This window comes from Lucilia cuprina, chromosome 6 (genome assembly GCF_022045245.1).
Source record: "Lucilia cuprina isolate Lc7/37 chromosome 6, ASM2204524v1, whole genome shotgun sequence".
NCBI lineage: Eukaryota > Metazoa > Arthropoda > Insecta > Diptera > Calliphoridae > Lucilia > Lucilia cuprina.
In genome coordinates this window covers 30,757,150-30,781,856 of record NC_060954.1, presented here as the reverse complement: position 1 = coordinate 30,781,856, position 24,707 = coordinate 30,757,150, and the positions used below count along the sequence as shown (strand labels likewise).

General features: G+C 29.1%; 1 protein-coding gene and 1 pseudogene across 1 annotated transcript; one reads left to right on the top strand and one right to left on the bottom strand.

Moving 5' to 3' along the window:
* The first annotated feature begins 4,370 nt into the window (after window positions 1-4,370).
* LOC124420820 lies at window positions 4,371-5,760 on the top strand. Its single transcript, XM_046955060.1, has 2 exons — window positions 4,371-4,518; window positions 4,572-5,760. Exons 1-2 carry the CDS (start codon window positions 4,437-4,439, stop codon window positions 5,021-5,023), a joined length of 534 nt encoding a protein of 177 aa, XP_046811016.1. The 5' UTR covers window positions 4,371-4,436; the 3' UTR covers window positions 5,024-5,760.
* Window positions 5,761-5,895: 135 nt separating this feature from the next.
* Window positions 5,896-6,532, bottom strand: LOC124420883 (annotated as a pseudogene).
* Window positions 6,533-24,707: the final 18,175 nt, after the last annotated feature.

Below are 24,707 nucleotides of genomic sequence, written 5' to 3'. Positions count from 1 at the left end.
ATAATTTTTTTCCACAATTTAAACACATTTAATAGCCCGAAAATAATATATTTTTTACAAACGAAAAAAAAAATATTTTTTGTTTTTTGACATTGAATTTTTGTTGTTTGAAATTAAAACTAAAAAAACAATGTTGTAAATTTTCATATGGTAAACGAAAAAGATATTTGAAATAAATAATTTATTTTTCAATATTATAGATTAAAAAACAAATAGACGTGTTTATAAAATGTTTATAGATAAAATATGTGCAAAATATCTTAAGAAACCTTTCAAAGTATAAATTGAAATGTAATAATTTTTTTTCAATATTTTTCAATACTATTTTTTGCAACTATGCTGACTTGAGAATTCTACTAATACATTCTTAGAGTTAGGTACCGGATGACAATAGACTTAGGTACTTTTGACAACAGTTTCATTTCTTATTTATTCTTTGGTTTCTAGCTTTTCCGTTCTTTTATTGCATTTATCCAGGTATATAAAATTATCATATAATGATAAATGCTGTTTTCTGATCTTTCTTGGATATTGCATACTACTTATTGTTTGCTGTTTAAATCGGAAATTAGGCATGTAGTATTATAAATTTCAAAACATAAATCAACATCAGAATCAACTAATTCTTCATCCAGTTCATTGCGTGGAAATAAACGATTATATAATTCCACAGCAAACTCTTTGGATTCTGCTTTGGTGAAGTATTTCCAAAGGTACATTAAGTCTTATCATAAACCTGTTACACAATTATTGTGCATATTGTGTTTTAATTTTCCTTAAGTTGTTGAAAAACAATTTAATTTAATTGCTTTAATTTTAATTTAATTGCCCTCTACAAGGATTCAGTAGAATCCGTAGATAACTCTTTTAAAGCTCTTTTAGATGAAAGAGATATTAAAGAAAATTCTAGAAAATCATGATTTACACATTTCCATATTCACATGATAATGTATTCCACCTGTGTTTAACATGGGATATTAACTTAAACTCTTTACCGCCTTGGTTTTTACCAAATATTGGAAAAATATTTTGTTTCTCATTCCATTTATTGAAAATCTTTACATATTTGCGTAATTTTAACGATTCGGCCGATTACTTTAATATAATTTCTTCTTCAACATCTTTTTAATTTTCACAAACCAAAAAAAAAAATAATTTTTTAATTATTTGACATTTCATTTTTTGTTTTTTTTTTAATTTCAAATTGAAAGTGCAGGTGTATTTTTTAGCAGCAAACAAATTTATGAAAATCGAAAAAATTAAAGAATTTTACATTTTAGCAAGTATAAAATACATGAAAAATATGATCACGTATTTATAAATGCAATCTCTAATTTTAAATGTATTAATTTAAGAAAATTATCGCAATAAAAACAGGGTACTATTACTTCGACCATTTTTGTTGTTATTCTTCTCATTCGTACAACAAACAATTCAATGCAAAAGTTTCTAAGGAAACTTCAAAAGAGAATTAAGAAAAAGCCTTTCAACAAAAGTTTTCTAGTGTGGACCATGTCCTAGAAACATGAAATTAAGTATGTAGAGCCTGCATTAAATTAGAACCCATAAAAGGAACTTTTTTGTACTTTTTCGTTCTTTAAAAGGTACTTTTTGAATTTTCCGTAATATTGAACCTACGAACATGAAATTAAGTATGTAGGAACCTGGGTAAATGATAACCTATAAAATGCTAGTATTAATACTTTTTCGTTCTACAAAAGCTACTTTTTGAACCTAGAAAAATAAAACTAAGTATGAATAAAAGGGATAAAACTCTTGTTTTGTTTTAAATTTATTTTCATATTACATTTACAATTATCTTCTTCTTATTATAAAGGTACGTTCACACCTATCAAATATTTGACGTTTTTTTATCAAATATTTGTTGGCTGTAATGTGAACACAAAATATTTTTGAAGAGCAAACAAAATATCAGCTGTTTTTCGTGAATCATTTTTATTTGTCAACCTACAAATATTTTATTAGTGTGAACACAATGTGAACGCCAAACATAAAACATTTTTGTTAAACGTTAAAGAAACTATTTAATAATATTTTTTACGATTTCATAGAAATTTCTGCCTGAAAACAAAAAATTAAATACATTTTAATTTCATAATGCTTAAAATGAGTATTTCTATTTTGACGTTTTGTTTGAAGAAACAAAGTCAAACACAATTCAATACAAATAGTAAAAGTTTGTTTGCCCGGTGTTCACATTACAACAAATAATTTCGCAAAGCAATTGACAGATAAAACAGTAAAAAAACAAGATTTTGTTTGCAGGAACATAACAAAAAGAACAGCTAATGCGCAACCAAACCAAAAGCCAAAAATATATGTGTTTATATTTACTAAAAAGCTATATCATTGAATAATAACTTCTATATATTCTAAAATTTCATTAAATATTGCTTTTCATCAAAATTTTACCACAAAAAATACAAATTACATTTCAATACCTTATGCAAGTGGAAAAGAGATAGATTGACTTGCATAAGGTATTGAAATTACATTTCAATACCTTGTGCAAGTGGAAAAGAGATAGATAGACTTGCACAAAGTATTGAAATTACATTTCAATACCTTGTGCAAGTGGAAAAGAGATAGATGGTGGATCTTTACTGTCATATTGTTGCTATTTAGTATAGTCAATGTAGCGAAAAAACTTGGTTGTTTGGAACGGTTTATAGCGATTTCAAAAAAAAAAAAAATCGTTATAAGCCCGGAAATAACCAAATTATAAATAATTTTCATTAAATAACATATCTATAAAATTGAAAATTATAAAGAATTGTTTATTAATAATATATTTTTATATCCTTTAATATAATAAATAATTGTTTAAATAAATTGAGTAATAAATTAATTAAATAATTTCTCAATTAATTACTAAACTATAGACTAGATTATAACCTATAGACTAGACTATAAACAATACTATAAACTAGAGTATAGACAAGACTATAGACTAAACTATAGCTTGACTATAGACTAGACCAGCGGTTCCCCCGGTTTTTACTTTGCGGACCCCTTGAGGAATTTATTAAAATTCGGGGACCCTCATATATATTTTGATATCTTATTGTTCTAAATATGTAATTGTTCATCCGAAAATTGTCATAGTCCATAAATCCTAAGGTCAAACAGATGTAGATATGTCATTTCTATAAAATATTCCCGTACATTGAGAATAATTAATATTTCAGAGAAGTTTCAATTGCCTGTTTTTGAAGATAGAATGACTTCATTGTTGAAATGTTAACATGATGTTTAATTTTATGATCGTGAGATCTTTCACGTTCATTTTTCTTTAAGGTAACGAAAAGGTTTCTAATAATATAAGAAAGTTGAACTTCTTCGATATTGTTGCGGAATGCGTTTTTCCGCATAATATATAACTTGAACTCTTTGCGAAAGTACTGTGAATTTTACTGCATGGTTTTGACTATTTATGCATTTTCTGATGTTAATTTAATAATATTGGTCGACAAAATCAAGTTAAAATCTGTGTATCACGTCGGAATGAAATATTTATATTTAAAATTACCTGGATTAACGTATTGAAGACGAATAAAGAGTCACCTCTGTTTCGGAAATATATTTTTTTAGTCCTTCCAAACAAGAACACTTTTGTTTACAATTTGACAAACTTAAATCTGCGATAAGCTTGTCCTTGAATTATGAAATGTGGCCTAACTTCATACTCCGAGATAACAGTATCTCTTATTTAATTGTAATTTGGGAACCGTTGACTAGACTGCAAACTAGACTATAGATGCATATATTATGTAGTATAATTATATATAGTATGTTGTTACCAACCAATAAATAACAAAACAAACAACAAAAATAATAATTATCATTAATTTATGCAATTGCTTGAATTTCAATTAAATGTTACAACTTTGTCTCAGATTTATATTTTATAAAAACCAGTCGTATAAGCGACTATTTACATTTTTGTATGAGGTGATAACACTCTTTTTCAGAAAATAAACAAAGAACAGCTGTCATTGACGCTGTTTGATCTTATATTTGGTTTGCAAGATCAAATAATTATTTTACCAAAATGACGTAAATTATTTGACTTTTGGTGTTCACATTGATGAAACAATGAGAAAATATTTATTTGCCAGCAAATCAATTTGTTTTATGAAAATCATCCGCATTGCTGTTTGTTAACATGAAATATTTTATGTTCAGATTCGACAAAGTTTTTTCAATCGTGTTATATATTAATATTATACACTTTTATTATAAAAATTTAATTTTAAACCTAATAAAAATAATTAAAATTAAAACAAATTGCCAAATTGTGTTTTTCTTGCATGAAAATATACGATATACTGTGGCTGCAAAACATGTATGTGTGTTTGAACCAAATTATTTTTGCACTGTTTGATAAAAAAAATTACAAATATTTTTAATCAAAAATGCCAAAAACAAGTCAAAAAACTGAAATAATAGCCGGTTTGTGCGAAAAATACATATTGGACATTGTTATGGCTGATTCAAGTAAATAAGAAACAATAAATCGCATGTTTACATTTAAATAAATCTTTTTCAAGGTGATGATGACGATGAAGAACAAATAAATGAAATGTTTTTAGCAAACGTCGCTAGTTTGCTCACGAATCGCAGAAACATCCACCTTGGAGTTCCAAAATCCAATAAGTGGAACCAAAACGTGTTAAAAATGTTTGACGAAAGCCGGTTTAATCAAATGATTAGGGTGCGGCCAGAGGAATTTGTGCATATACTGAACTCGATTAAAGACGATGATGTGTTTAACACAAGTCCAAAAACAGCACAGCTTCCAATTGATATGCAGTTAAAAATCGTTCTTTATCTGTTAGGATCCTCTGGCGATGGACTTTCAACACGCAAAGTAGCTACCCTCTTTGGAGTGGGTGACGGAGGCACAATACAAAAAGTTACAAAACGTGTTTTTAAAGCAATTTTAAATTTGAAAGAAAAATTCCTAAGCTGGCCTAATGCAGAAGAACGACAACAAATTTAGCAACTAAAGACGAAATGCCTGGTTGCGTAGGGTATATAGACGGCTCTGAAATAAAATTATCTGAAGCACCTGTCAAAGACCACGAGTTATTTTTTTCTCGAAAACGTCAATATGCCGTAAAAGTTCAAGCAGTTTGTGACTACAAATTACGAATAAGACAACTAACAATAGGTTATCCAGGTAGCGTACATGACGCAAAATTTTTTTAAACTCTCCCCTAGCAAAACACCCCGAACGATTTTTGTCCCCACCGCAATGGATTGCTGGTGATAGCGCTTATCCGTTAAAGTCATTTTTGTTGACGCCTTTTAGAGGAAACAGCATCGAACATTCCAAAGCTGAAAGGGATCTCTACAACAAACACTTTTCTAAATATCGAGTTCTCATTGAGAATTGCTTTGGTATTTTAAAGGAGAAATTTAATAGTTTAAAAGAACTCAAATTTCGAATGAACTCAAATGAGAATAAAAAAAAATGCAACAACTGGATCATGGTTTGTTGCATTTTGCACAATGTCTTGATCAAATTTAATGACGAAATTGAAAATAATAGCGAAATACTTACAGTACAAATAAACTTACCTCCAATATGTAATACCCGAACCAGATTGCTTCATTTTATACAAAACCAAAATATTTAATTTTTTCACTGTACATTTTTATTATTTTATTAAAAAACAAAAACTTATTCATTTAAAATAATACATTTTTACAAAATTAATATTGCCATAGTTTGTACTTGCTAGACTGGTCTATAGACTAGACTATAGACTAGGCCATAGACTAGACTATATACTAGACTATAGACTATACTATAGACTAGACTACAGACTAGACTATAGACTAGACTATAGACTAGACTATAGACTAGACTATAGACTAGACTATAGACTAGACTATAGACTATACTATAGACTAGACTATAGACTAGACTATAGACTAGACTATAAACTAGACTATAGACTAGACTATAGTAGTTCCTTTAAAAATTCTTCTTCCTTTAAAGTTAACTCTTTTTCAGCTCTTTCTTTTTTAAAATTAAGCATTTCTGTTTGCATTTGCAAAATGTCGGACAATGCTATTCTGGAATAAATTCCTTTCTTGCTCGTGGAAGCTACATTTTCAATTTCTTTATGTAGACTTTCTTCAATGCATGCATCGGTACAGTCGAGAAATTGTCGGAAGAAAGGCTATCATCAATAACAGCATTATCGACAATCCTGGATCCAAAAATATCATCCAGCTCATAAAAAAATGTACACATTTTTATTAGTGACGCTTAAATAAAAGTGGAAAGGTTAAAAACGGATACATACATGTAATTTTTAGTTTAAAAATACCTTTCATGGTTTCGCCATCCATGCTGCCTGCTCCGGTTGATCCCTCCCAACCTTTGGCTTTATTGTAGCTGGTGCGCATGTTCCTTACCCTAGATCGGATAAGCTTCCAATCTACTTCTACCTTTGTCTCGGCTGAAAAACGTTTGTAGTAAGCCTGCGCTGTTGGCTTCTGCAAATAATAACATTAGTTTGCTGTTTATTTAATTTAAAAAGAATACAAACCTCTATCTCACGATTTGCTATCAAAAATTCTATTAAGGACTTCTCTTCCTCCAAATTTCATTTCTTTGTGGGGTTGGTGCAAACGCGCTTACATTTTGGCTTAAATAAAAACATTTTTTTAATTAAATTAACCAAATAAATAATAAAATAAATAAAATCTTACCTGAGAATCTTCTAAACAATCCATTATAATAAAAATTATTAAATATTTTCTAGTCACAAACTGAAATGTTTAAAAACATAAACATAAACAACTGTTGTTGATTACTAAGCCGGCAATATTTTTTTACGGCGGTTATTTTAAATACTTTCGGTGGCTGCCAATCTTCTAAAGTATACAGAAAAAAATTTCTTCCTTTTATTTTTTAAATGTCTCAATATTTTTGATTTAACCTTTTAAAAGTTATTAACTTTTATAAATAAATTAATAAAATGTAATTAATCTTAAGGTATACACAAATTTAAAGTATATTTACGTACAACTTGCGAATATTCAATGGCGGTAACTTCTAAATATTATCGCAGGGTCGATGAAGAGTTTTTCCATTTTGACTTAGATTTACACTGTTAAGTTATGACAAAACAATAAACACATCATAAAAGGTGTTGTTATTTTAGGACTTTTTTCTTTGAAGCACAACAACAATTTTTTTAAACTATTTCATAAAATTTTAGTATTTTATCAAATTCAAATAATTTCAAAATTTTCCATAGTAACGTAAACAAACATTTTGACAAATTGGCCTTAAGCAGCTGATAATCAGCTGTGCTGATGAGTATACCTTCTTAATCTGCCTTGGTAATGGGCAACTTAAGCGTGAAAGTTATAAGTAGTAAAAACTTAAATATACCGTGGAGGATGACGTTTTGTTAAGGCATGTTTTGGAATTGTATTCCGCTACAATATCGGGGAAATTGAAAATATATATGTGCTAATATCTACATACATATATACTAGCCAACTTTGCCGAAAAATATCGATCCTAGTGTAACGAAAAGATACTTAAATCCAGATAATTCAATTAGAAACAGAAGAACGATGTTTCGTACCTATAATATGATGAAATGTGAAATACAGGAAAAATTCGAATACTTTTGTGAGGTAATTTTATGGCCTTCGTGTAAAAAAAGCTTAATTAATTTAAGTAAATGTAAATTTTTCAAGTTATAAAAAGTGTGATAAGAAACCTAAGGATTGTCTAGATAATATAACAAATGTATTTATTTATTTTGCACACAAAAAATATTATTAAATTTGATTTCTTCCCATAGAATACCTAAATTCGAATACTTATGAGAGACACTGTATGTATGTTTATTAGACCGATTCACAAAAAAATGGTGCTTCAGTTACACTACTCAAAATATTCGCTGTTATGTAATATGATGTTATTCAAAATATTTTCGGTGTTGTGTTGTCCATTCGTGAGTTGGAAAGTTTTCAAGAAAATATCGTATGGGATACACGACTTTTCATGGTAAATTCAAGTAATCTTTGTTATGTTTTGTAATAGCTCCCAAAATATTTCTAGTCTATCGATGGCAGTTCGTGAACTAAACCACTTACAAAAAAGTTTCTTTTTGTTTTTTATACCCTACACCACTTTAATGGGGAGGGTATATTGGGTTTGTGCTGATGTTTATAACATACAAAAATATTCGTCCTATACCCACCTTAAAGAATACCAATCGGCTTAGAATCATTTTCTGAGTCGATTAAGCTATGTCCATCCGTCCCCTTTGAACCCTCTTAAAAAATCTCTTTTTTTTGCCAAAAAAAATTAAAAATATTCCGAAATAAAGTTAAAAAACAAACCAAATGCTTTATTTTTTAAATAATCCCCATTTTAACATACATACTGACTGGTGTAGGGTATCATATGATCGGCTGCGCCCGAATATACATTCATACTTGTTTTTTTTTTTTAATTTTAAACTATTTCTTCAACAAGATATATAGTATGTGGTATCTTTTAAAAGGTTTTTTGAAGCCAAGTCTAGTGGTGCACAAAATTTACAAAAATGTGCATTCATTTTATTTTTATTAGTGAAAAACCTAACAATTTTAAATAATTTGGAAAATGACAATTATGAGCTGCTTATAAATAGATCATTTAAAACCCCTGTTTGAATATTTTATTTTAAAACAAATTAAAAAAATATTCCAAAATACCCTCTTTCTAGACCTCTTCTAGACTTAAAATATTTTTGGAATCATTATAAAATAAAGTAAGGTAAATGTTGACAGGGGTAACAAAAACACGTTTTTGCTTTCCACACAGAGTAAGTCGGTCTAATGTATATACATTAGGGTGGCCCCAAAATTGAAGTTGCTAATGTTCTCACCGAAAATAAAAATTTAGTTCATTTTTAGACACAATTTCAAAGGATAAAAAGGTCCATTTTTAAGGTTTTTATGATTTTTTCACATTTTTGGCAAGTAAATCACATGCAAATTTAGTATCATATGAAATGTCTTTTGAAGACGATTTCAATGACATAACACAAAATTTGTATTCAACTCCAATACAATTTCACCGAAATGATTTTTTCTGTTTTTTGAAATTCGTTATGTTTTGTATTTTATTTTCATATTTTCTACACGTACACGTAGTTATATTTATCTAACGTACATAACATACATAATTTAGATCAGCATACGCTTTACAATGATATATAACACTTAATGATTTAATTCTCAGTTTAAATGAAATATTAACACTATTTATAAAAAACATCTACTTATTTGTTAGGCTTTCTTTGCGAATAACGGTTTCTATGTTATTGTTTACATTCTGAAAATTTTACGAAAAATTAGAAAATTACTGTTACTGTTACACAAAAATTTCGGATAACTGTACTTTCAAAATTTCCATCCTGTGAAACATATGAAACATTGCATGTGTAAAATACATGTGACTTCTTTTGATGACCTTAAAAAATGACTCGAAAATGATCCCGATATATGATTGAAAATTGAATATTTGAAAAACAATAACATAACTTATTTTGTGTTGGAAGATCTAAAATTGTTCCTTTTGTAATTTGTTTTTGTTTGTAATGAAATAGCAACACTTACACTTAAAACTGACTCAAAAACGATTCAAAGATGTGTCGAAACTGATTATAAATAGGCTCAGAAAAGACTCTTTTGAGTCTGATATAATTCTCATTTCGTTTATAAAATTAAATGTATAAGTATTTGATTTTGTATAATATTTATAAAGTAGATTTTCTGTCAAGGAAATTGAAATTATATTATGCTTTAATTATAATAATTTTATATGTTTAATAATGGTTGGGTGACTAATTACCAAACTAAGTCTATTAATGTTTAAAATCTGATTTATTAAAAAAAAAACAATAACAAAATGTACACCAATCATAAATAGGTCATCCTGGTGTTTGAAATATGATTGTTTATAAATTTTGTTTGTAGTTAAATTTCGCGCAGTCGGAAAATCAAAAACTGTTTTCTGTTGTATTGTATGTGTTTGTAACAAACATAAAAATTACTCAGAAAAGAATCTAAAATTAAAACAATATGATTCGGAAATAACATAAACAAGTAAGAGTGCTATATTCGGCTATACCGAGTATTATATACCCTTCACCAAGGTATATTAATTTTATAAGGTAGAGTCATCGGCGAATTCAGAATACCGAGCGAATTGGTTATATTTTTTTTATATGTAGTTTGACATTGTGCCTGCACTTGAAGGCGAATTGGCTCTCAGGGAAAAATGTGAAAAACAGCTGACAAATAAATCAAAGCGAATTTTTGTTAAACAAAAAATGTTTATAAATTTGAATCTGTTTGTAATTTAATTTGATGTTTTTAAAAATAAAACTAATTTCGTGTAGTATTATGTATGGTTTTAAAACTTAAACGAATTTAACAGCATAAATTTAGTCTTTAATCACACAATTTCACTTTAATCACAAATTTGACATTAACAAAATGAAAACAAAGTTTGACATTTACAAAATGTAAACAAAGTTTGACATTAATTCTACACCACGGCGAAAAATGAACATAGTAGCAAAAAACGATCAGCTGTTCTGATAACACTACCTTATAATTAATATATCTTGCCCTTCACCATAGTGTATTTTAAACATCTTTTATAAATTTTAAATTTTTTCCCGACTACATTATTATTACATCAAAAGCTAAACAAAAACAACAACAACAACGCTAAACGAAATAAAACACAAAATACACAAGGCATCTAAACCAACAGACATCTAAACATACATAACGAAAAACACAGAAAAACAAAAATAACAACGCAATGACGCCAACAGCATCCAAACCAAGGGTGCCCAAGCCCTATGCGCTTGGTACTCTTTTGTTTTTGTAAATGCGCTTAGCTATAGACAGTGTGTTTTCTATACATTTATATGCGCTTAATACTAACAATACGTTGTTGTTGTTCTTAACAGTATACAAGCAAGAGTAAAACAACAACAACACTTTCGTATTCATTGCTGGTAAACATTGACGAGACGTAGATTTTGTTTTTTTTATCGTAAAAAATTGTTTTAAAAAGCACTTGGAAAAAATTTGTGTTAGTATTAAATTTCAAACTTACATTATTCGCATAAAAATTATTGCACAATAACTCACAATCTACTCTCATATAATTGAAAACGTTTTAAATACTTTTTTCTATTCGTTAAAAAATATATTTGCAAAACAAAAGGGAAAATTATTTTATTTTAACAAAAAAAAAATGCAATTCATATTTTTTTGCTGTGTATTTTAGTCGAAAATACACAGCTGAATAAAACCAAATACATCTACACACACGTGTACATCTTTTTATACCCTTCACCTTCGTGAGAAGGGTATATATAAGTTTGTCATTCCGTTTGTAATTTCTATAATATAATTTTCCGACCCTATAAAGTATATATATTCTTGATCCTTATAGATAGCGGAGTCGATTAAGTCATGTCCGTCTGTCTGTCTATTGAAATCAGTTTTTAGAGGATCCCAGATATCGGCGAGATCCGAATCTTCAATAATTCTATTAGACATGCTTTCGAGAAGATCGAAGATCGGTAAATAAAGGAGATATGAGCAAAAATCCGAGACAAGATCTGAAAATTTCATCAAAAAATTGTTATAAAAGCAACAACAACACTGTATGTATATAGAACAAGTAAGAGTGCTATATCTTTCTCGAAAGCATGTCTAATAGAATTATTGAAGATTCGGATCTCGCCGATATCTGGGGTCCTCCAAAAACTGATTTCAACAGACAGACGGACAGACAGACAGACGGACATGACTTAATCGACTCCGCTATCTATAAGGATCAAGAATATATATACTATACCGATTTTTCTGATTTTAAATAGCGATCTTCTCGAAAGCATGTCTAACAGAATTATTGAAGATTCGGATCCCGCCGATATCTGGGGTCCTCTAAAAACTGATTTCAACAGACAGACGGACATGGCTTAATCGACTCCGCTATCTATAAGGATCCAGAATATATATACTTTATAGGGTCGGAAAATTATATTATAGAAATTACAAACGGAATGGCAAACTTATATATACCCTTCTCACGAAAGTGAAGGGTATAAAAATCGGAAAAATGTCTATATAGTTCTCTTTTAAATTTCTATATGTTAATAGCCAATGAATTAAGCTTTTATTTAGGGTATAAGCCATTTTTGTATCTAATCAAATTGAAGATATATTTCATTTCAAAAACCATTTATCATATAAATGTTGCACTAAATATGTACAGTGAATCAATTAAGTAATTTGCCTATGTAAAATTTTATAAATTTTAAGAAAAAACTTTATCTGAAAAATTAATTTTAGCAAAATAAAGCAATTTGTTTGTTGTATTTTTTAAAGAATATCTTATATTTTAATTTTCTACCATAAAAAGTAAAACCGTTATATTAATTAACGAGATTTTTGATAAAATGTGAACGTATTGTTAATTTTTTAGGGTTTTTGTTAATTTTTTAATATTGCTGCATTATTTTATAAAATTTAATATTTTTATTACTCCTATATATTAGAATAACATTTTTTAGATATTTTAGTAGTGGAACGACTAAATTTGGACATTTCATAACCGATTTATTATCCTATATACCTATCAGAATTTATCACTGTTTGACTAATCAAGAAATCTATCGTTTATTTCATTAAATTTCGAAAACAATAAGTAATTTTGAATTGGATACATGATATATTAGATAATCAATGGATTTGGACCTAGAAAAAATGTTTTGTGAGGTACAAATCTATATATTATAACATTTGGTCATTTTGTATTGATAAACAAAAGCTACATTACGGAAACTCCATCTATTTGGGGAGTATTGTGTAAATTTTATTTAGAATTGTATAATATTGATTCTTATTAAATAAATCTAACACTAAGTACCATCCTAGCCACTCTAAGTATGGGGACATCACCATATCCACTATAGAACTATTAAATGCTAAAATCTTGATTTTCATCCTCATATTTTAAATTATTTATTTTATGAATAAATATATAAATATATGGGTTCTAAATATATATAAAACTAGCTATACCCAGTGTGCTTCGCTACCCTCATCGTAATGGAATAAAATAAATATCATTATTGTAAATGTATATATATCTCCAATATCAAAAATTCCCCTTTTAGAGAACTCTTTAAGTTTGATTTTATGATTCTAGTCTCAATATTACAGAAAATTAGAAAAAACAGTTGAAGAACGAAAAAATACCAGACAGTGCCTTTTTATATATTTTCATTAAATCAGGATGACGCATGTTTAATTTTCAACCAGAAACCAAAAAAATCGCATAAAGATTTTTATACAATCAAGAATCTACATGTCCAATTTAATGTTTTTAAGTTCAATATTATAGAAAATTCGAAAAGTATTAGTAAAAGAACAAAAAAGTACCAGAGTATGCTTTTTCAATTTTCGTTCAATTGGGATACTGCGTGTTTAATTTTATGTTTATAAATTCAATATTTTAGAAAGCTCTAAAAGTACCAGTACCAGTGAAGTACGAAAAAGTACCAAAGGATCTATTTTATTTAATTTCATGTTCCTAAGTTCAATATTATAGAAAATTCAAAAAGTACCAGAAAATATTCCAGTTTAAATTTTCATTCACTCAAGTCCCTGATTGCTTTTATATATTCTAAATAACTCCGTACTCCACATGCTTAATTTCATGTTTCTAGGATCAATATTATTAAAAACACAAAAAGTACCTTTTGAGGAACGAAAAAGTACCAAAAAGTGCCCTTTTATAGGTTCTCACTTAAAAATAGGCTCTAAACGCTTAATTTCATGTTTCTAGGTTCAATATTATTGAAAATTCAAAATGTACCTTTTAAAGAACGGAAAAGTACAAAAAAGTCCCCTCACTTAATCCGGGCTCTACATGCTTAATTTCACGTTTCTAGGTTCAATATTATACCAAAATCCAAAAAGTACCTTTTGATGATCGAAAAGTCCCCTTTTATTTATTATTTTATAGATTCTCATTTACTCCGGGCTCTACATGCTTAATTTCATGTTTCTAGGTTAAATTTTATAGAAAACTCAAAAAGTACCTTTTGTAGAACGAAACAGTACCAAAAAGTCTCCTTTTATAGATTCACATTTACTCCGGGCTTTACATGCTTAATTTCATGTTTCTAGGTTCAATATTATACAAAAATCCAAAAAGTACCTTTTGAAGAACGAAAAAGTACCAAAAGTCCCCTTTTATAGGTTCTCACTTAATCCATCCTCTACATACTTAATTTCATGTTTCTAGGTTCAATATTATAGGAAATTCAAAATGTACCTTTTGAAGAACGAAAAAAATACCAAAAAGTCCCCTTTATAGATTCTCATTTACTCATCTACATGCTTAATTTCATTTTTCTAGGTTAAATTTTATAGAAAACTCAAAAAGTACATTTTGTAGAACGAAAAAGTACCAAAAAGTCCGCTTTAATAGATTCTCATTTACTATGTGCTCTACATGCTTAATTTTATGTTTATTTATAAACAAAATTCTCTTAAAAATGGTAAGCAAAAAACTTAGTTGATTCCCTGTATATGTTTAGTACACGGCTTTATTTGCTTACTAAAGATTTCCTGAATAGCCGGCCTACTAACGTGCGCAAGGATTTTCTCCTCTATGGAACGCCCGGCTTTGCTTAATAAAGATTTCCTAAATAGCCGGCCACGGCCTTGCGCAAGGATTTTCTCCTTTATGGTATGTCCAACACCGTCCGCGACCTACGGCTGGGTGCAAGGATTTTCTACTCTATGGTATGTCCAACACCGGCTTCGCTTAATAAAGATTTCCTAAATAGCCAGCCTATGGCCGGGCGGAAGAATTTTCTCCTCTGTGGTATGTCCAACAGGGGCTTCGCTTAATGAAGATTTCCTGAAAGCCGATCTACGGTTGGGCACAAAGAATTTCTCCTCTATGGTATGTCCAACACCGGCTTCGCTTGATAAAGATTTCCTAAATAGCCGGCCTACGGCCTGGCGCAAGGATTTTCTACTCTATGATATGTCCAACACGGCCTTCGCTTAATAAAATAAAATCATAATTTAATTGTTAATAACTCAGTAACAATAATACTTACAAAGACATATTATACCTTAATATCTAGCTCAATCGAGTTTGCAATCTTCAATAATGATCGTGTAGAATTTATAAAGCGTACGTACCTGAACAACTTCTTTTAGAAATTTCAAAGCTTTGTTCCATCACCATATTTTGATCACTTTTGAACACACATCAAATATATTTCAGGGCAAGTAACATCAAAATTGTTATGGACGACAATGAGGCGGACAATTCGCTCATTTTTTTGTTAGAATAATTTGTGCGATAGATGAGGTAATGTTTGTGAAAAATCCAGTATTGTTAACGTTGCATAATAGGCCAAATGTAGATTTTCATTGCTGTTACTGTATATACTTTATTTTTTATTCTTTAAAAAAATACATTTTTTACCTATCTTCATACATACGGGCAATTCCATGAAAAGGTAAACCACGACTGAAAAAATAAAACCTTCAGCAAAGACGAAGACTGTTAAAAATGTTTGAAATCGGTCTATTTTTGCACCTCGCCGCCATACAAACGGACCCGAAACTATCACTTTTTTCTCATAGGTCTGCTAATTATAATACTATCCCTTTAAAAATAGGCAGATCTGAAATGTTTATAAGCCTTTATGCCGATTTTCATAACGATTGGACTTCATTTGATCCTAGTTCCATAATTTCAGAAAAACACTTAAACGTCCGTAACTCATCTCTAATCACTAGTATTGTGATAAAGTTTGGCACAAATAAGTTTTATATGAATTAAAATCACACCCTAGAATTTTATGAGGATCGGTCAATATTTGACCCTAGTCGCCATATAACTCCAGTTTTTTTATTATTATCTATAAATTGCTTAAACATGTATATTGGTCGGCCATGTCCGAGTGCACTTTCCAACTCCTTTTGGTTTGTTGAAATGTGTGTATGCATATATTTCCAAAATATATATTTTATAACCTAAAAAAAAGTCAGGAGAAAAATCTATCACAAAAGATGTGTCACGTACGATATTTAAAAATTTTCATTATAAAATTATATTATTTTTTTATTTAAAAATTATGGATTACTAATGAAAAATATGCTCATAGTGTAAGAAATTAAAACAAAAAAGATACACCGCCAGAAATCGCAGATTTTACTAAATATTTACATGTACTTTAAAAACACTTCCGTTTTTTGTCACGTATGATATCGCCATATTTTAATCCATATTTTGGAAAACAAGGTTCCGAACTGGATGATTCTTTTTGCAAATATAGAAATCTATACCGTTCTGAAGGCGAGCGAATGTCACATACAATCGTATGGAATTGCCCATATGTAAATTCTAAATGTTCTTTAAATCGAGAATAAAGCCAAGATATTTAATATTTTCATTGTTATTTGTTATTATTATGTATACCTAACACTGTCAATATTTATTTTAATGAGTTAAGTTTTACTTTCGTTTAGTTTTGATTTATTAATTTTTAATCATTTAAAAAATGTTCGTTCACTCATAAAGATATTAATCGCTTATTTTAGGTTTATTACGTAGATTTTTCATACAAAATTCCTACAATAAACCAACAATAACTTTATTAAGTGTTTATGAATATGAGGATAATAATACTGCTATATTTTATTATTTTTTTCAATCTTTTTATTGCGTTATTTATTCAATGAGGTCTTATATTAGTATTTTTAGGAAATCCAGATTGATACTTCGAAAAAAGATTGTTACTTTCAAAGTATTTTATATCTGTTTCTTTATAACCCTTTTTATTATCATTTCGAAAGTTTTCTGTGTTTTTATTGGTCTGAATTTCTCACATTTTATTGTTTTGTTCACCTTTTCTATTCGTGTTACCATAGATTCTTTCCAATTATTCGGAAAAATTCCCGTTTGTAAAAATTTATTATTTATATCCATATAATTAATAGGCAAGGTTATTTTTTGTGACCCCTTTCACTCTTACAGTATACATTCAATCTCGTGCAAAGGTATATCAATTTAAAGTTGGTATTAATAAAAGAAACAAATGTTAAGTTTTTTTACCTTACGACAAATACATACATTACATCAATTAATTTTTTGTTTTTTTTTTTTTAAGAGAATTTGACTTTTTGTTCATAAATAACATCTACCAATTGCCAATGGAGATTGTGTAAAATGGGAAAACCAAGAAAAACTAATTAAATACAAATTTGTTATAAAGTATTTGTAGTGGTGTGTCATCTGTTTGTTAAAAGAAACAAAATAAAAAAAGAGACATAGTGGGCAGAGGTTGAAGTGGCATGTTAGGGTTGGCGGGAGAAAAATTGGAAGGTATAGCAGTGTGAAGCTAGCGACAAAATGAGCTGCTTCATGTTCTCTAGAGCTCCCTGTATCCTATTGTCAACTTCCTTCATCAATTGGACTTGGTGTAATAATTTAAAGAAATTCAATACATTATCTCGTCCACCTACGTAGCTACATCTAGGAACTTTTTATAACCTAACCGTAGACTATGTTGATTCAATAATTATTTCCTTCTTACAATATTTTTCTTCCAATAACAAAGAAAATAATAATTTTCCACTACTTTAAGTTCAATTCTATTAATTTTTTCCCAAATGTTACAAATTATTTATTTTCAAGTGAAATTCTCTTCTATATAAAGAAATTAAGTTTATTAAATTTATGTTTTTGAGATTTATTAACGAGTTCCAGTATTCATACGTTCCAATGAACTTGTATATAATTATGTATTGCTGTTCCTCAAAACTGGATGTAGAATAAAAGGTGATATCATTATTCTCAAGATTTCTATTCAGAAATCTGAAATTATTCTGCATGAACCCATTCTTAGAAGTAAATAAATTTAAACAACTTATTACAATGTTTTTGAAATATTGTTATAAAAATCGTTCAATAAATATTCTTTATTATAAAAAAGTAATTATGAAATTAATAAAGGAAGTAAATTTATTATAATAATATTGAATTTTGTATAAGATATACAGTAATTTTATTAATACTTTTTTCTTAATCGGTTAATTGATATAAATTATTTGGTTTATTCGTTATTTGAAATTTGGCAATTTCTATTTATTAGAGCGATTAATCGTCAAAAATTGATCGATTAACCGATCGACAATTAATCGTTTAAATACCCTAGTATGTATGTTGATTTAGTCATATAAATTAACAATGAAAAGAATAAATTAATTGAATCAAAGCAAAAGAAAATCAAACAATTGAAATTACAAAGACAAAATTTAATTGAATTGAATTTAGAAAAATTTAACAGTGAATTTAATGTTGCAGCTTTACTTCCTCCACAGGTTCCGCAGACATTTTGTTTCGCCTTGTGACGACCGTACGAAATTAATTAAATAAAGCATATGTGATTTACTGACTTTTTACAATTCTTTTCTTTTTTAGGGATCTATAGAAGGCTGTTAAGACATTTATTTATATAAATATTCGGAGGTCAAACTCTGACTTCACCTTAGCTCAAATTACTTTCCTACAACGCGCACCTAATTCTCCTCCCGCCATGCAGGCAAACGTTCTAACTTTCCTATGATGTAACTTCTATCTAATTTTATTTATTTTTCAAAAATAACTACATACAGTGTGTGACAAAACAATGGAAACTTTTTCTAAATTTTCACAAACGGACTCAAAACTTTAATAAAAAATGTATCTTTTTTTAGAATTTTATTTGTATATATCCTTATATACCCAAATTATTAACATTTCATAAATATAATTAATTTTGTTTAAAAAAAATAATTCAAGATTAAGGAATTTGGTTTTCTGTTACTGTTTTTAAATCTCCAAACAACGGGCCTAGTTTCTACAGGGGAGAAATACTTTATGTTTTTTTTTTTTTTTAATGGATCTCTACCTTATACCATACATAGTATCTTTTTATAATTGAATTCGACCAATACTTTGCCCTAAAAAATAGTTCTATACCATAATTTTGACACCGCTAAACTTAATATTCTACGGGTCCAGTATCTTTCCCCTTTGGGCACCTTGCAAATGTCCTAAAACTAAATGTTCGAACACGTCCATAAAAAGGATATTTTTTCATATTAATTCGTCCTGTTTATTTTATCTTTTGCAATGAGTAGACTAATAGAACGATTCTTTCTAAAACTAAGACGTTTTCCCGCAGGTCGACTACCAAGGCCAGTCAAATTTTCTATGTGATTAACAATAGGAGTGCTTATTTCGAACTTAATATTAATAACTATCCTAGGGGAGAACTTTTTTGAAATTTTTCGAATTCAATTGTCATCAAATTATCCTGTATTATAGCAGTTTTATGAGGTCTTCAACCCATATGTTGAATCTTTCTTATTTTGCTTTTTAAGCCGGAAATCTAGGCATTTTTTTAATGACATAAAATATTAGTTTTGCAAAAAATACAAAATTATCCAAATGAAGAATACTTTGAAATAACAGTAAACAACGATGCTTTTTACGCAGTTATTTTGCATATTTCTGAAATATTTGAAAAATTTTCCATTGTTATGTTTCTTAAGAACTTGTTCAGTTTCAACTTTAATTTCTTTGTTTTAGTTTTAAGTTCTAACTTAAATTTTAGTTGTTAGTTTTAACATTTAATCGTTTCAGTTTTATGTTTCAACTTTTAACTATTTATTTCTTTTAGTTTTAAGTTTTAACATTTATTTTTACTTTAGGCAGTTTGAATATTTTAGTTTAAATTTGTTACCGATTTAATTATTTTTACTTAAACTTTAATTATTTTAAATTTAACTTTCGATGCTTTAAAATTTTTTTCTATTAACTTTCTTTCTCTAAAGGTAATCTTTAGGTAAAAGTTGTTAGTTAATTTTGTTTGCTAGTTTAAGCAAAGGTGGTTTAAATGCAAAAGTGTAAAAAAAAAACAAAAAAACAAAAAAATAATAATAAAATTACTAAAATAAACATTAAAATGATTGATTTATCGATTATTATAAATTATAGGGACACAATATACAAATATTTTTTTAAATTAATTTTCATATTATATTTACAATTGCCTTCTTTAATAAGACCTGGTTCACACTAGAAAACTTTTTCCCATTGTGAACCAGGTCTAACAAATAGTGACATTTTCTGTTGGTTTGTATGGCAACATTGCAAAGTTTAATCATGAACTCAAAAACATAAAAGTGGGTTAACATCAGATTCAATTTATTTTTAGATTAACTAATCTGATTAATAATTGACATTTGATTGCCAAATTAAAAACCCGCCCTAAGTGTGTTATATTAGATCATTGCCAAAAAGAATTGCTTTCTTATAAATAAGCTTTAAATTTATGAATTTATTTATTTGTTATTACCGAAAGAAATTAATTTTTTTCCTGAAGGGGGTTGGGTCAATTATGGATTGATCCTCACAAAAGTTGCTGCACTCCCATTTCTGAGCGAGTAATGACTGCTTTTTTTCATTTTATTTATTCTTTATTGAATCTTTCTTATGTAGAAATTTACAATAAGTATCTTAACCTAAATTATAACTAACGTTGTTATTGCCAATGCAATTTCAACCAAAGTTCTTGATAATTTGATTATCTGGCAAAATCCAATGTTTCCGTTCTTCTCAGTCGTCTATGACCCTCAAATGACACATTAGTTTCGATAAGTAGGTTAAACAAGAGAATTTGATCTCCTCGCGTATTATGGGGACATTGAGATCCCTATGAATATTACTATTGCGAATGTACCAGGAGCATCTGTTATTGACCTTAACAGTACTGACTGCTTTCTTTGTAATTTTTCAACAGTTGAATGCCGTATAGCCATATCGGTTTTATAACTGTTTTGTACAAAAGCACTTTGTATTCCAAGTCTAGAGCTGACCGTGGTACAATTAGCCAGTACATTTAAGCTGACTTTAATTTTATTTGTGTAACCTTGGCTTCAATGTGGTGACTCCATGTTAAGCGGCGATCAAGGTGGATACCAAGATATCTCATATGGCTTTGTATATTGTTTATCTGTACGGAAGGACAATTTTCTCGTCTTAAAGTAAATGTAACGTGAGTACATTTTGTTGCATTGACCTTTATTTTCCATTTGTCCAGCCACTTTTCCAATTCGCCGATGTGAAGCTGGAGTTGTTCAGAAGCTATTGAAGTGTGAGTCAGTGCGCTCAGTGCGGTATATAAAATATATAGGAACGGACCTAGAATACTCCCCTTGGGTACTACTACAGATACTTTTCGACGTGAAGAGAACACTTCTTTAGATCTGATTTGAAAAGATCTTTCATATATATAATTTTAAAGCAGTTTGTGAACATTCGCAGGTAGTAATGTGATAATTTTGTGTATTAGTCCATCGTGCCAGACTTTATCGAAAGCTTGAGAAATATCTATGAATAATGCTGAGCAATATTGCTTGCTCTCGAAGGCCTTCCGAATAAGAGTAGTTATTCGATGTACCTGGTCGATAGTGCTGTGCTTTCTTCTGAATCCAAACTGATGGTCAGGAATAATGCAATTATCGTTAAGGTATAGTATAAGGCTTTCAAGCAATAACTTTTCAAAAAGTTTTGAGAATATAATGACTGATAAAAACATTTTCTGAGGGGGCCTTTTATGGGGGACAGGGTCAATTATAGACCGATCCTCATAAAATTTTGTTAAGAGATAACCTTTGCGTAAGACTTATTTATGTCTAACTTCATCGTTTATACTAGTATTTTTGAACCAGTTATGACTGTTAAACAGTTTTCCAGAGGACTATGTGAAAACGTGGGCCCGTATTTTAAACCCCTATTTTAAAGCCAATAATAGGCGTTAAAGTCATTTTTTGGAGGGGGGCCAAATATGGGTAGAGTCAATTATGCACCGATGCTCATAAAACTTAGTAGAGAGAATTTGGGTTATATAAGACTTATTTATGTCGAATTTCAACGTTATAATCATTTTAATCTAATTTTTAAAACAGTTAAGATTGTTAAAGCTGTTTTTCGGGGAGCACCTGTATGAGGGCTATATGAAAACGTGGACCAATATTACCCATTTTTAATACTAAACAAATTTTACCTATAGGGAATATTTGTGTAAAAATCAACCATATAACTCCTTCCGTTCGAATTCTACCGTGCTTCTAACAGACATACAAACAAACGGACAGACATCGTCTTAGAATTAAATAAGGACCCAGAATGTGAGAGGATATAAAAATTACAGTTCCTCGATAGAGATTTTTTTTTATTTTAATGGATATTTTTCCCCAGTATAAAATATCAAACATATGTTCCAGCATATGGTAGCAAACCGAAGAAAACAAAGATTTGGTAAATTTTAAAATATAAGAAAAAAATTCAATAACATACAAATCTTAAAAAATAATTGTAATTAAATTTATCTATTGGAATATGATGAAAAGGTTATTTTGAAATCATACACTCATCTAGATATGTTTGCTAGACCATTTGTTAAAAATTTAGCTGACAACGACAGATTTCGCCAAGTATTTTCAAGTTTGACAACGTTTAACTACTTCTAATCTCATTTTAAGAATCTTTGAATGTGAATGACGTGCTTATGTAAATTTAATTGGGTTTTTCTGTTACCAAAACTTGATGTATTTCGAATATGTTGTATGAAAGGGCTTTTCTTCTACATATATGTCGTTATTACACCCTAGTGGGGAGGGTATGTTGGGTTTATTCTGATGTTTGTAACATACAAATATATTCGTCCTATACCCACCTTAAAGTTTACCAATTCGTATCTGAATCGATTAAGCTATGTCCGTCCGTCTGGCTGTCTATGTAAACCTTGTGCGCAAGGTACAGGTCGAAATTTTCAAGATTATTTGATGAAATTTGCACACACTCTTTTTTTGGCCCTAGGACGAAAATTGATAAAATCGGTCTATTATTTCGCCTAGGTCCTATACAACCGTACTCCCCGAATAGGGCATTTGGCCTCATAATTAAGTTAAATGTTCTCTAATCTCTAATTTTGCATAAAATAAGTAATAATATTACGGAATAAAGTTAAAAAACGAATCAAATGCTTTATTTTTTAAATTATTCCCATTTTTAACATACTGACTGCTGTAGGGTATCATATGATCGGCTATGCCGGACTATACATTCATACTAGTTTTTAGTTGGGTTTTCATTTGTAAGGAAAAATTGGTATATAAAAGCGAAAAATATGTAATCGCATTTTTAAATGCGATGTAGATGTCGTTTGTAACTACGACTTGCATTATGTATGTAGAGCTCCTAGAAACATTCAATTAATTATGTAGAACGCGGATTAGGTGAGAACCCATAAAAAGGGACTTTTTGGTACTTTCACGTTCTACAAAAGGTACTTTTTGATACATGAAATTACTCTATAAGAACAATGACAGTCATTTGACCGACACTACTGAGAATGTATCCATCATTGCGTAAAACAATGCTCTTTTTTTGTTGCTTTCTTAAAGGCAATATGTAAAAAGTGATGAAACAGGAATGGAAAAAGAGATTTTGTTTCAGTATCAAAAAATATTTCAGAGAGTACTTTATTGGATCTCAAAGTACTTAGGTTAGGTTAGATTGATAGGAGGATGTGTATAACATCACTTCCAAGATACTTGGATCTAATTTCGACGAATGCCTGGCAGTGGCAAAGAAAGTGCTCCAGAGTTTCACTGTTCTCTCCAAATGCTCTACATACGTCTGAATCCGCACGTCAAAGTTTGCATAAATGTGCTCGTAATCCTGTGTGTCCACTCAGAATACGTACTGTCATACTAACTTCAGACTTGCCCATTTTGAGGAGATTTTTCGTCTTGCTCTCATCAGGGTCCCCCATAGGATTTTCATTATTTCATTATTCCAAGAGGTCTTATGGGATTCTCTCACCCATATTTTTAGTTCAGCTTTTGTTGTGTCGAATGGTTTTGCGTTCGTCAGTTTAACTGCCTTGAGCTCCCTTCCCTTTAAAGCTATTACATTCGCTCTTTCGTTACCGACTACTCCCGAGTGGGCTGGTACCCATATGATGTTATAAAGTTATAAGTCTCGAAAAGGGGTAAAAATTGCGATTTCTTAAAACTCAGGACATAATATCTCAGATTCCAGATGCGATGGAGAAAATATGAAGTAACATTCGAACTCAGCGAATAATCTTATAGAAGCGTTTAACATAGTCTCAAGGTTTTAACTATTTTAACATTTTGCCTGATAATATTGAAGAGAAACAGCTACTAAAGTTATCGAGTACTTTAGTAGCTATAAATAAAATAAAAGTTGTAGGAATTTTATTTGATGCATTTTCGATAATAAGTGCCAAAAAAATTTAAAAAGTATTTCAAATTTTAAAGAAACTTTTATCCCCATATTCTAATTCTCTTGTTATTTCAAAACGATTTATTGAAAGTTCCCATACAAAAAAATTATTATAACGGACAGATTTACTACCTGATATTTAAATTGTAGCCCTGAAAGTATCAAATAAGACTCGGGAGTATCACGGTACTTTTGCACATCAAATAGTATCAAAAAAAGTACCATCGTACCAATTTTG